This window comes from Notechis scutatus, chromosome 3 (genome assembly GCF_049901735.1).
Source record: "Notechis scutatus isolate UNSWTSFEM ecotype Mainland chromosome 3, rNotScu1.2, whole genome shotgun sequence".
Taxonomy (NCBI): Eukaryota; Metazoa; Chordata; class Lepidosauria; order Squamata; family Elapidae; genus Notechis; species Notechis scutatus.
This window is the reverse complement of record NC_142011.1, coordinates 49,086,370-49,100,911: the sequence shown is the minus strand read 5'-3', so window position 1 is coordinate 49,100,911 and position 14,542 is coordinate 49,086,370. Positions and strand designations below refer to the sequence as shown.

At 38.6% G+C, this 14,542-nt stretch overlaps 1 protein-coding gene across 2 annotated transcripts in view; it reads left to right on the top strand.

The window, feature by feature from the left end:
* MDFI (MyoD family inhibitor) overlaps nt 1-13,915 on the top strand; it is a 58,978-nt gene extending 45,063 nt beyond the window's left edge. Inside the window, exons 4-5 of one of the 2 annotated variants that reach the window (XM_026680406.2) lie at nt 8,919-9,194; nt 12,013-13,915. In XM_026680406.2, coding sequence (XP_026536191.2) covers nt 8,919-9,194; nt 12,013-12,269 — 533 coding nt within the window. In that variant the 3' untranslated portion in view covers nt 12,270-13,915. The remainder of the gene's footprint in view (nt 1-8,918; nt 9,195-12,012) is intronic. The other variant, XM_087959767.1, reaches the window with a different exon arrangement.
* The last annotated feature ends 627 nt before the right edge of the window (nt 13,916-14,542 follow it).

Here is a 14,542-nt window from a genome sequence, read left to right as displayed (position 1 = left end):
ATCCTAATCCTATTCATGGTGTCCTTTTATGTCAATTTCAGTTAATGGCTTGATTGGCTAGGTATACTCAAACTTATGGCAAACCTATGTCTTTAGTTTGGCAACTTTTAAATCAGGCTTGCTTTGTATATGTTATATTAACATATTGAATTATTAAAACTGAATTTTAACTTGCAATATATAACAAAAGTGGAAAGGTGACCTTTTCAGCAGGTAGAAGCATTGAGGTGAGCTTGTTTGAGCCTGGAAGTTTATTTTGGCTTGAAGCAGGGACAAACTTGGTTTGTTCTCAAATGTGAGACTAACAGTAATGTTAGATAACAATTTCGGGTCTGTAGGATAAATTGGGAAATAAAAAAGCAAATTAGAAGCAAACAGTGGTAATCTTTTCCTCCACTTTTATTAAGAAAACTGCCTGCTAGTGTCTATGTAGCTGCCATTTGAGCTCAGTTGAAGGGCAGTGCTCAGACTGAGTTGAGTACTAAAATCATAGTATCTCTGAAATTTAATATAGAAACCAATTCTTATTACGTGATTGCTTTATTTAGGAATAAAACAACTTTTATATAATGTAGCCCAACTTACATTATAACAGTATGGATGTAGTTGAAGCCAACTCAAAGGAAGAGTCATATCATCACAAGAGCCATGGTGGCACAGAGATTAAAATGCAGTACTGCAGGATATTTCTGCTACTGACTGCAAGCAGTGTGGCAGTTTGATTCTCACTGGTTCAAGGTTGACTCAGCCTTCCATCCTTCTGAGGTCAGTAAAATGAGGACTCAGATTATTGGGGGCATATGCTGACTCTGTAAACTGCTTAGAGAGGACTGTAAAGCACTGTGAAGCGGTATTATAAGTCTAAGTGCTATCGCTACATTGCTATTTCAAACATCAGAGTATCAGTGGGCTGAGCCTTTGAGTTAAAACTTTTTGCTACAAAATCTATTCTCCCCCCCAAATAATAAAAATAACATTTCTTACATTTTCTATCTATAAATGTGGAAGACAAATTTCCTTGGTTTATTTTTTCAGAAAATATATATATATATATTAGTTTGAGTTAAACTCTCACTCTCTTTGGTGGGCTTGTTTGAGAGAAGCTGCCTGTTGACCACATAAATCCGAATCAAAGAGACCATTGGAAATAACTGAGATTGCTAGTTGAGCACAGGGTGTTGGTCTGGTTTGAAAAGGGAAACTGTTGGAGGGCCAAGAAAAATTGTAATAACGTGCTGGGAACAAAATTCTTTATCATCAGCAAAATTCCCACCTGTAATTATCTGATTAGGTGAGTCCCCACTCTATAATTTTATCCCTAAAATAATGATGATTAGAATGGTTCACCCATGTCATTGCAGTTAAGGTCATGTCAGTGTGTGAACCCATATTCTCTTGGGCTCCATTGAACTCAGCCAACAAAAGTCATTCTTAAATGTAAGCTGAAAGTTTTTCCTCTCAGAAAGCATTTACATACAAAGACCGAACTTGCTCTTTATAGTTGTAGATATAGTTGTAGATATAGTTGGATCTTGGCAACCATTATTAGAAACAAACTTTCATGAAAAATTGCTATTAGCATGCTAGTGCAGCCTTTCCAAATTCACAAAAAGGCAGAAAGGAAACCACAGTGCAGACTGTTTTCAGAATACTGATGTTTGCATACCTGGGTCATGGATGGGTCAAAAAATAAACTGTATTTTAAGAAATAAATTTTTTTTTAAGGGTGAAGAGACTACTCCTAACACGTAGTCTAAAGGAATGTAAACTTCATTCAATTTTAATTGTAATACAGTATACATAGGGTATATGTGATGTTAGTTCTTAGTTCATAGCCTCATAGTTATGAATTAATATAGGATAATTGTGGCTAAGAGGATAAGGACAATATGATAAAATGCAACCAAGCCTTGATTTGGAATGCTTTGAGATCATCAATTGAAAAGTGTTCTAGAACAGGGGTCCCCAACCTCCAATCCATGGAGTGGCACCGGGCCATGGCATGCCAGAATTGGGCCATGCAAACAAGCGAAACCCCATCCGTGGGATGCAGGCAGCATACAAAACCATGCCCCCTCTGGTCTGCAGAAAAACCTCTCTCCACAGAACCGGTCCCTGGTGCCCAAATGGTTTGGGGCCGCTGTTCTAGAAGTTTTTAAAATAAAATTTAAAATTGTTAGAGGTGGATGTTTCATAATCGTGAAAAGTAGTCATTGGCCTGAAATTGTTTCTATCTATTCTCCAGGAAAACAATCCTTATAGAAAGCCAAATTATTGTTCCATTCTGTCCTGTTCTTTAAGGAAGAAAATCTTCACAGAATGCTTTCATGCTTATTTCATACAACCATTATTAATCATCAACAGTTCTGACTTATATTCTTTGGATATTTTATCTGTCTATCTTAGCATTCTCTATGTGTTTGCCATTGGGTTTGTAGTGAAATTCTGCTTATAAATGATTCCCCTAGAAGGAGAGTAGTTCAGTTTTGCTGCTTATACAGAGTGCTTTTGCAGGACCGAGCATCCAATTTTATTGATCAAACCAAAATCAAAGCAACTAGATATTTTCTGTATTCACCTAAAGATGTATACATAAGTGGAAACCACAATATTAATACATCCTCACACATTCCATTCTACTTGTTTTCTCTTTGATTCCAGTATTCATAATAGAGATTTGAGTACGAGTAGCACCCTTTTGATAGGTTACTCGTAACTAAAGAGATTAGGATTGTACAGCCGGGCATCTACTGTGCATTTCCTCGTTTCTCCTCAGTATCTTGACACAAGGAGCATCTTGTGCTTGAAGGCCATGCGTGGTCTCTCAGTATGACTCAGTGTGGCCCTTTTCATCTGAGGAGTTCAGGAGTGCTGTCCCGTTGACACCCCAGAAAGAATATAGCTTCTGTTTCTTGAATTGGCTCCTGGTGCCTTTAGCTTTCAACACTTTGTGCTAATTCACTGCTGCTTTACAAATCAGAGAGAGGAAATGTACAATCTATTCCCTCCCCAAAATACATGATCTACTGGCGGGGGAGGGGGGCTGGTTCGTTGCTTTTTAACCAACTTTTGCTTTGCTCTGACCTAACAAGATTGTGCTATTACTTACTTACTTACTTACTTACTTACTTACTTACTTACTTACTTGCTTACTTACTTGCTGTATTTATATAGTCACCTATCTCACATGAAAGTGACTCTGGGTGGTATATAGCACTCGATTAAAAAACTATAAAAGTCACATTTTTAAAAAAAAACATTAAAAGGAGGATAAGATATTAATTACAGTAAGGAAAATTTCACAAATCTCTCCAGTCCCCTCAGGCCTGATAATATAGCCAGGTTTTGAGGGACTTTCAGAATGTTGAGAGGGATGGAGATAATCTCACATGCATACATATACAATTCATATGTATTTATAGTTCATAATTGGTTTAAATTACACTTTGTTCCCTTCAAATATCTTTCCTGGCCAAGATAATTTAAATTTTTCCATGGATCTGTCCATTGTCTATTAAATCAACATTTTTAAGACAGCTTCAACACATTTTGTATACCCAAGGATTGTTCTGTACTCTTCTGATTACAGGAACATTGAGACATTACTTAATTATAGTCTACTGAAAGTTAAACATTTGACTAACACTGAAAAAGTTGGGATGAATTCTTCAAAAATGTACAAAGTGCTCCTTTACCTTTTCCCAATTATTTTGAGTAGCACTTCTTAAAAAGCTCGATATGTTTTGATTCACATATTGTATTAAAGTGACAATGTGGTTTTGGTGGACTTTGTTTTAGTGTATTATGTGAACCCAGTTGATTATGACACTTGGTAAAAGTCCATGGCGTAAATATGTGAACCAGGCCATTTTCTGTATATCCTGTTCATTCCAGATATAATATCGACTGTAGAAAATACACTGCTCAAAAAAATAAAGGGAACACTTAAACAACACAATGTAACTCCAAGTCAATCACACTTCTGTGAAATCAAACTGTCCACTTAGGTGGCAACACTGATTGACAATCAATTTCACATGCTATTGTGCAAATGGAATAGACAACAGGTGGAAAGCATAGGCAGTTAGCAAGACATCCCCAATAAAGGAGTGGTTCTGCAGGTGGTGACCACAGACCACTTCTCAGTTCCTATGCTTTCTGGCTGATGGTTTGGTCACTTTTGAATGCTGGAAGTGCTTTCACTCTAGTGGTAGCATGAGATGGAGTCTACAACCCACACAAGTGGCTCAGGTAGTGCAGCTCATCCAGGATGGCACATCAATGTGAGCTGTGGCAAGAAGGTTTGCTGTGTCTGTCAGTGTAGTGTCCAGGGCATGGAGGTGCTACCAGGAGACAGGCCAGTGCATCAGGAGATGTGGAAGAGGCCGTAGAAGGGCAACAACCCAGCATCAGGACCGTTACCTCCACCTTTGTGCAAGGAGGGACAGGAGGAGCACTGCCAGAGCCCTGCAAAATGACCTCCAGCGGGCCACAAATGTGCATGTGGCTGCTCAAATGGTCAGAAACAGACTCCATGAGGGTGGTATGAGGGCCTGACATCCACAGGTGGGGGTTGTGCTTTCAGCCCAACACCATGCAGGATGTTTGGCATTTGCCAGAGAACACCATGATTGGCAAATTCGCCACTGGCGCCCTGTGCTCTTCACAGATGAAAGCAGGTTCACACTGAGCACATGTGACAGACATGACAGGGTCTGGAGACACTGTGGAGAATGTTCTGCTGCCTGCAACATCCTCCAGCATGACCGGGTTGGCAGTGGGTCAGTAATGGTGTGGGGTAGCATTTCTTTAGGGGGCCACACAGCCCTCCATCTGCTCGCCAGAGGTAGCCTGACTGCCATTAGGTTCCAAGATGAGATCCTCACACCCCTTGTGAGACCATATGCTGGTGCGGTTGGCCCTGGGTTCCTCCTAATGCAAGACACTGCTAGACCTCATGTGGCTGGAGTGTGTCAGCAGTTCCTGCAAGATGAAGGCATTGATGCTATAGACTGGCCTGCCCGTTCCCCAAACCTGAATCCAATTGAGCACATCTGGGACATCATGTCTCGCTCCATCCACTAATGCCACATTGCACCACAGACTGTCCAGGAGTTGGGGGATGCTTTAGTCCAGGTGTGGGAGGAGATCCCTCAGGAGATCATCCGCCACCTCATCAGGAGCATGCCCAGGCGTTGTAGGTAGGTCATACAGGCACATGGAGGCCACACACACTACTGAGCCTCATTTTGACTTGTTTTAAGGACATTACATTAAAGTTGGATTAGCCTGTAGTGTTTTTTTTCCACTTTAATTTTGAGTGTAACTCCAAATCCAGACCTCCATGGGTTGCTAAATTTGATTTCCATTGATAAATTTTTGTGTGATTTTGTTGTCAGCACATTCAGCTATGTAATGAACAAAGTATTTAATAAGAATATTTCATTCATTCAGATCTAGGATGTCTTATTTTTGTGTTCCCTTTATTTTTTTGAGCAGTGTATATGCACCAAAATTAGAACCTCATCTGCGTGAAGATGGACTTCAAAATATCATGCCCTAAAAGGGTTTAGTTAAAGCACCACCATTATTTTTCACTCTTTAAATTAAAAATTTTCTGAATTTATGCTTAAAGGAGTCTTGAACATTCACAGCCAAACCACAATCAGTTAACATGTTGCCTCCAATAGAGTGGTTGCCATTTAGATCTGGTTACTTCTTACTCCTCAAGGGACTGGTATATATCATTTGAAATCTGGTGTGCTGGTGAAGTGGCAAATTAACCATGTATACATATGATCTCTTAGCCATAAATACCTAGTAAGTTCCATTGAAGAAAATGCAGCCACACGGCTACAGCTAGACAACAGTTTACAATCACAATTGCTGTTTTATTGTCAAATGGTTTGTAGTGGAGAAGAGCTAAATAACAGGTCAGCCAGCACTGGGCTTTTCTAACAGTGCTCAGAGAAGACAACCAAGGTGCTTAACACAGAAAAGGCTGATCGCCCAAGGCATTACATACAGCCAAGGAGTTCTGCTCTCACACCATCACCAAGAAAGACTTAAAAATCAGGATAATGTTTGTATTTTTCAAGCAGTTTTTCCCAGATAACTCAATTTCCTTAAGGGGCTTCTATATGTTTGTTTTGGACTTCTGCTGTGATCCTGAGCACAGTTACTAGTATATAAATGCAATTAAAGTTGAATGGAAATACTTCCAAATGTGTATTTCCTTTTTAAAAAAAACTGGCACAGAATGAGTATTTAAATTATACTTTTCATGCAAACCATGTTGCATTATACATAGTTTCAATTTTGGCATGTGGTCAATACAATTTTCTGAGTTTTAAAACTCATAAATCATTCTTAAAAATTCTGAATTTGATATTTTATTACTATTTATTATTAACTTAATGTACTTCTATTCCAACTTTCTGCCTGATAGCAGGCCCCAATGAGACTGAAGGTAAGGGAGAATGAATGTTTTAATGCTTACTAAAAGCCCTGTTGATTTACAGATGTTTACTTTTTAGGTCTTAGAAATTTTTGAAATGCAGAAAAAATGATTGGTTAAATCTCCTAATATCATACTTTAATCTACATGTTCAGTTTAGCTTTTTGTCATATATAGTCTAAAACCTATTTTAAAAAACATCTATGGAGATTCTCAGTCATCCAGATCATGGTTGCTTCAATGATGCTTTTTCAAGAAGCAATTGGACTTTCTGTTTTTTTCTTTGAAGATATTTCGTTTCTCATCCAAGAAACTTCTTCAGCTCTGACTGGATGGTGAGGGAATGGAGGCATTTATACTCTTTGCAAACAGTTGGTGATTTGCATTCTTTTAGAGAGTTGTTGAGGCTACCTGGAGGTTTATCTGTGTCGTCAGTATCACCTGAGTAGTGCAAATGGGGGTGGAACCCTTTTTGAAAGGGATTGTGTTGTAGACTAGAGATAGAAGGTGTCATATCCCTCCTCTTCTATTGAGAAAGGACTTTTCAGTTTTTACATAGATGGCCTCTTTGACCCCTCTTGCAAATCAGGGGTCTCCTCTTTGTCCAGAATGTGGACTTTGCTCTCTTCAAAAGAGTGGCCTTTGTCTTTTACATGCAGATGGACTACTGAATCTAGTCCTGATGAGTTTGTTCTCCTTTGTTGTGCCATGCATTTATGAAGTGGTTGTTTTGTTTCCCTAATGTATGGATCTGCACATCATTCACTACAATTGTATTGCATATACCATGTTGCTCACTTTGTGTCTGGGTGTTTCATCCTTGTGGATAAGCTTCTGCCTTAATGTATTCTTGGGTTTGAAGTGTGCATGTATGTTGTGTTGGCTAAAGATCCTCCTGAGCTTTTCCAATATTCCTGCCATGTGTGGAATGATGACATTGGTTCTTTTATTGTTTTTTGTGTTGTCTGTTATGGAGGAGCTCCTGTAGGATCTTTTTTGAGATTTGATGAAGGCCCACTTGGGATAACCACTATTTAAAAAGACCATACTATTTTAACTTTTGAAGAAAAATTATTTCCAGACAGTAAATTTCTATGTATACATAGTACATGAGAACATTGTCCTGCATTTGAAGGACTTTTTAGCTGTGTCAGACTTTGAGAACTTATTGTTAAGGGAAAAGGAGCAACCTCATCTTTAGCTTCTTTTTTCTTTTTCTTTTTTACTGCTCCTCATAGGAACAGCTGCTGTCCTACCTTACAGCATAATTGTCTTTGATTACTACATCATGTTTGTTTGCATCTATCATGAGAGAAATTTATCTCTGCTAACTTGTGACCAACCTTTGTTGCTCACATTTGAAGCTGATAGTAAGGAAAGCTAATTCTCTGAGAGCTGACTCATAATGGGACAAATCATTGCTAATCCCTTAGTTGCCCTGAAACAGAAGCAATAACATGAGATTTTTAATCATTGTTATCAAGAAGCTTTATTTCCTCTATGAGTTAAAATTCAAAAAGATCTTAGTCACAGGAAAGGATATTGCTGGAAACAATTTCAGTTACATGCCTAGCTAATAGATTTAATTGCAGTAAGGACTGAAGAGGGAAAGTAGACTTTAAAAATAACTAGAGTTATTTCTCAAAATGCTTTCTGAGAGATTAAAGTCAATAAAACAATTGTTCTATGAGAAAGTTATGCATAGGAGAAATGATAACAAGAAATAGAAAAAATTCCAAGGAATCTATTCTCTTTTGATCCAATAATAAAATGCCATTATCAAAAATGATAGCACAGAATCTTGATTCAAGATAAGATAAATCTCATGTCCCAAACGTTCTTTTTCAAGAGGCAACTGGACATTGGGGGTTTTTTGTTTAAAAAAAAAACAGAAAGTCCAGTTGCGTCTTGGAAAAGCACTTTGGGACAACCATGACCTGGATGACATAAATCTTATGTGCACATCCACTCCCAATTTAATCTTGTGGAAGCTACAGGTATCATTTTATGCTGTCATATTTGTATGTTTGTTTTTATCCAGATTCATTTCAAAAGATCATTCCTGGTCTTGAAACTAAGGGTTAAAAAAATTAGCTACAGATTCTACAGATTACTTTGCCTCTACCCAGTTTTGCAGAGGTATAGCTATTACATAAAGTCTGGTTAGATTTTTTTAAATGTGTGCATCAACTGGTGAGTTAACTTAAAATTCTGTATAAAATGGTGATAATAACTGAAAAAGAAAGAAAATACATCCAGGAAATTGAAAGAAATCCAAATGGTGAGCATTTCCTTGACACTGAATAAAAGCAAGATTATTTTCTGTTTAAAGTTTATTTCTTTTTCTTCTTTTTTAAACAGCTTATGTTATCTATCAAGTCAAGATGTATACAAACTTGGTACGTTGACTTAGGATTAGGATTGTTTTTAAAGAAAAAAATTGTCTTTCCTCTTGCTACAGGTCAGCCGCAAAGCCGAGTCACTGTCCAGATTCCTTCAGACTTAACTTGTGTCTCGTTGCTACAAAATGGTGCTGGATATATATCAGATGACCTCAGCAATTCTAAGGGAGAGGCTGGCAATGGGATCTTATGTTCCGAACTTAAATCACTATCAAGTTCCCAGAAGCCTCATCGGAAACTGCAGTCCCATCACTCCATCAACAGCCATATCAGCAAAAAAAGCAAGAGCAGCTCCAAATCAGCATCCTCTCAGATCCCTACTGAAGCACAGGAAGGTATCTCTCTGCTTGCATGACTATTTTCACTTGCTTGTTCCCACTTGGTCTTTTTATTGTGACACAAACCAAGAAAAGCCTCCAGGACTGTAAAATTGGTTAAACTTTAACTCCCATCCCCTTCGAGCAGTTTTTTTTGTAATCTTAGTAACTTTAAGATGAGTGGACTTCAACTCCCAGGATTCCCCTAGTCAGCCATGTTCGGTGGAGGGATTCTGGGAGTTGACGTCCACTCATCTTAAAGTTGCAAAGGTTTAAAAAAAACCTGCTTTGGGGGGAAATCAGGTGATTGCAAAGACTTAGACAGAAGGAATAGAGGCAGAAGAGGTATAATGAAGGAATACAGGATGAGAAAGAGAAAAGCATAGTTCTCATCCAACCTCAAAGATTGAAGAGCTCGTTCATTTTAGTTTTGGATTTCCCTCCCCTTTCAGAATTTGGTTAATTAAAATAGGATATCAGCTCTAAATCTTCAACTGGTTCTTCACCTTGGAAGATTATTAAGAACTGGGCCTGCTTTTTAAAACACGAGTCCTTGATCCCACAATATTGGTATCCTTTCCATTCAGGTTTATCCCACTGAGATGGCCAAAGGCTGGTGGAAGACATCATGTATCTTTTGGACTAAGGGAATTACTTATATGTCCACTGTCCTCGAAAGCATTAACCCAAAATAGGAAAGTTCTTGGCAGTCTTGTCTTTATTCTTTTATCTTTAAATTATTTCTGTGTCCCTGTATGAGAATAGCATTTGAGAAATCACAATAGAGCAATTTGGCTGTGCATAGACGTAAGTTTGGGAAAAGTTTTCTGCTTTTGAAACTAGGCAGTCAGGAGTTTGAATACCATTGCTCCTTTCTGTGTTTTGTCTACACACTTGCATTTTGTTTTTCAATATAAATGCCAAACTCCTGTTTCACTGTGTATTTTCCACACCCCTGCAAATTGCATTCCTGAGTATATTTTTTAAAGAAAAACATGGTTTTAACTATCTAGAAGACACTGTACAAATAGGGAAAGACAGTTAATAAGAGGATAAGTAATGCAAGCAGATACTTATTTATGAGATGATTTAGGAGAATAGCAGTTGAAGCTCCACAACAATTTGCAATTCCTGAATCTTTCTTTTTTGCAGCCTTTCTCTCCTGCCACAATTCCCAAAAGTTAGTTGAATGGTTTCCTGTCATTTTAATGTGGGAAATGCAGATGTGTTATAACCACTCGTGCAGCAATCATTCAAATGTGCAACAATGCTGAATAAGGAAGACTCATGATCAGTCCTCTGAGTTCTAGTCATCACAGTGTCCCCACAGTCATGTGATCATCGTCTGGGGATTTGGCATGTGCCTCACAATTATGGTATCACAGTGAACTGCAGCCCAGCAATCACAATTTCCAACATTCCCTATCAGCTTTCCACAAGTGAAGTCAGCAGGAAGTCATGGTAGCATAGTCACATGACATCATGCCTTAAGACTACGTTGCTTAGTGTCAGCAATTCCAGTCCCAACTTCCAAGTCCAAGGACTACCTGTACAACAAAACTTTTTATGAAAATCTTAATATAGGCTTCATCTCTATTCAAGGTTTCCAAAAACAAAGCACCTAGGGAAGTCCAAAGTCCTGAACCTCAAGTGAAATCAGCGAAAAGTGGAAGTTTTACATTGAGTTTCCAGTCATCCTGGATTCTTCCTGCAGGAGATTAGTATTATGTAAGCAATATCCTTGAAGAACAAGGCTTATCTGGCACATCCTATACAGATTGAACAGCCGCTTGTCCTTAAAACTCTCTCAAAATCAAGAAAGAATATTCCGCAGAAGGACCTCATCCAAATCTGTTCACTTTTCAACATCACACCACCCATTGTAGTCAATACTGCCCCCAATTTTTCCCCCAATCTTTTTTTTAAGCACTGAGTTTAGATCTTAATGTAGTTTTAAGGTATTTTTAAGACATACTTTCACTCTTGAATTTACTGGGGGCTAATGGTTATTCTGCCAGAGAAACACAGTGGCCGTTGTTTCCAAGAAATTGATGGAAGGACTCTTTGTCTGGGGAATTCTGCCAGAAGAGCTAATGCTAGTGACATGGAGGGGCTTTAGTTCTTCAAAAATCTAGGAGGGTTACAAATACCTCTATCAGTGCTATAAATAGTGAGACCAGGAAGGTTTCATCAAAAATCGTCCGTACTATCTCTGGGATTTTATCGAGAGCTCAGAAGGCATTATCCAATATTTGGTACTCTCCTGCATTTTCTTAGTATTTCTTCCCCTCTCCTGTTTACCTTTGAAATAAAATCTGTTAAAAATAGAAAGAGCGACTAGCTACACTGTTGATTGATAGTACTATGAGCTTATGCATCTGGAATTACTTCAGACTTGCAATCAAAACTGCCAAAAGATTATTTAGGGGTGTTGTTGTTTTGCCTCCCAAATAATCACTTACTCACTCATACATTCAGCCCCGTCAAAGGCCACTAGTTTCTATTCTGATCCATGGAAGCAAGAATTTTATATTATGAGGTCCAGCCACCATCATCTACATCTGCAGGGCATTTACAAAATATCCTAAGGCTGGTGCTAGGAGCTTTCAGATGCCAGTGCGCAATTGGTTTGTTTCAATGTTAGTGCTCTTCTTGGCATCCTTAGAGCTTCAGAGTGATGCCTTTGCAGCATCCTGCTGTGCTCTAGCTGTGCAAAAAGTTGTCCTTCATTTCTCCTTCCTTCCAATTTTGATCCAGCCTTCCTGCCCTATTTCAGCCTCTTGTGCTTGGCTCTCTGTGGCCTGCTTTTGATAGCCTTGTCTCTTTCTGATTCCAGACTGCTGCGTCCACTGTATTCTCTCCTGCCTCTTCTGTGAGTTCCTGACCCTCTGCAACATCATGCTGGACTGTGCCACTTGTGGCTCCTGCAGCTCTGAGGATTCTTGCATCTGTTGCTGCTGCTGTGGCTCTGGGGAATGTGCTGATTGTGACCTGCCCTGTGACATGGATTGTGGCATCATTGATGCCTGCTGCGAGTCAGCTGATTGCCTGGAGATCTGCATGGAGTGCTGTGGCCTTTGTTTTTCTTCCTGAAGTCAAATCTTGATCCTTGAACAGGAGCTCCAAGTGGGACCCTTAGGGGAAAACTGTGCTAATTAAGTCTCTGTTGTTCTTCTTTAGTTATCAGATGGCTGAGGTTTGAGAAGTTCCAAGTTTGAAACCAGAGACCTGAATAGAAGAAGTTGACAGAGTTAATTCTATTGGATTTGATTCTGGGCTCAGAAACTGTTTAGAAGATGTGGTTCTTTTTTTCCCTGACTGCAATGAAAAGTTTGAAGTAACAGGATATCTCCATGTAGTCATCGTCTTTATTCTTTCTCTTTGTCCTCACACCAGAACTTTCCACATGGAGGCTGGGGAATAGCAGAGTTCCTGCTGCCTGAGCCAAATACCAGAGAAGAATAGTTGCACAACTAGCTATGCCGGTTGGTTGAAATCTGAAGCAATTACACAAAGCCAAAGATCATAGCAGACATGCCCAGGCTGTGTTTAGTATGATAGTAAGATGTTCCACCTACTGGTCCAACTGCAGGGGTTTATTCTCATTCTGGCAGTTGCTGCTGCCTTATCTGATGCCCAGTAGTTGGTAATTTTGCTGCCTCCTGGGCATCCAAAGCAATGGCAGCTCACCTAATGTTTTTATGCAGTTGTTCTGGATTTATCCCTGGCACACCAGCTGAATTCTTCCAATAACATGATGCAGAGAATAGCCGCTAATTCATCCACAATAACATGGATCCATTTGGTATCTGTCAGCAGTTAGGAGCAGATCTTTCCTGTGAATTCTTGGATGGGACCCATATCTCATTCCTGCTGCTCCATCTTCCATTTGTCCTTTGATAGGGACATGTCAGTGTTGGCATTGTGTCATTTCATGTGACCAGAACATGCCGCTCTTCATTTTCAATGTACAACATTGAGAGACTTTTTTGCCACCACGGGCATCTGTCAGAAAAAAGCTTTTGAACAGAATTGGGAGAGATTATTAGTTTAAAAGAAGACAAGGGAAACTGCTTCCTTCGCTTTTTCCCACAGCAGGAAAACACTAAACCTAACTCAAAGACACCGGATATGAGTCACTTACTATTAAAAAAAATTCATATCCTCTTAAAAAGAAAATTGACAATATGATATTAAGACAGTGGATGAGACAATTTGTAGCATGTAAGGGCAGTCCTCTGCCTCTTTGTAGTATGTTGTTATTGTTAATAAAAATATTTTTCACTTTTGACTTAAAATTGTTCAGTGTTGTATACTGGCTTGGGAATTGAAAGTACTATACATTTCAGTTGAAATGTTTTTATACATAAATATATTGCCTTAATACAAAATATACATACAGAATGCCTGTTGTTCAAATTTAGAATGTACAAACTTCAACAATTTACATTCCTTATAGTGTACACATGCAGGTCTGTGTGGGGAATTTACACACACTTATCTTGTATTATCAATATATGGAATTGCTTTAAAAGAACATTTTAATTTGCTTCCAGTTGCAGCTATCCATCAATAATGGGTCTTGAAAATATGTTCCAAAATATTGTTTTTATACATTATGCAAGAATCATACACATTTCTAAACAGTGAATCAGTTATCTAGCATAAGAGTAGGAATGCTAACATAAATATATACACAAAGTCTAAACTTTGAAAATAAAATCATGTTAAATGGCAAATACTGTAGTAATTTAGATATCAAATTCTTTCAAGAACAGAATTTTTCCTTATCTTTTGGGAATTATATGAATAAAAGGTTAAACCTAACATTCACCTTATTAATCACTCAAAAGGATATTTCATGTGAAAAGCAACTGTTGGAATTCACCTTAAATCCGTTAAAAGTATAAGATTTTTAATCTTCTGTTTCTTTTATTTACTTAATTTTTGCCCTAATATAATTTTGCTACCCACCTGAAGTATGTCCTAAGCTTGGCTATCTGGTTGGGAAAATTGCTGGCTTGGAATTCTACAGACATGAGTAAGGGAAGAGTTAACCAGGCTTTGGGGAATTAATTAACAACAGATGTCTTTGCTTTCAATTAATTATCTCTTGCCACATTTGGTTTTTACAGTTCCCTGGGAAGCCATTCTGCAATGACCAGCTGTTCAGATGCCAAGGCAAGCTCACTGCTCATAGGGTTGGAGGCTCACGTAGTAACTGGGCAGGGAGTAAATGGGTTTGTTGTTCTTCTATTTGTGTTGCGCCAGCTAGCAGACAAGCAAACTTCCACTGATGTTAGCAGAAGTGACGCATTGCACATCAGGCTTCTCAGACAATTTCCCAAGGATTTATGGGTCAGTGG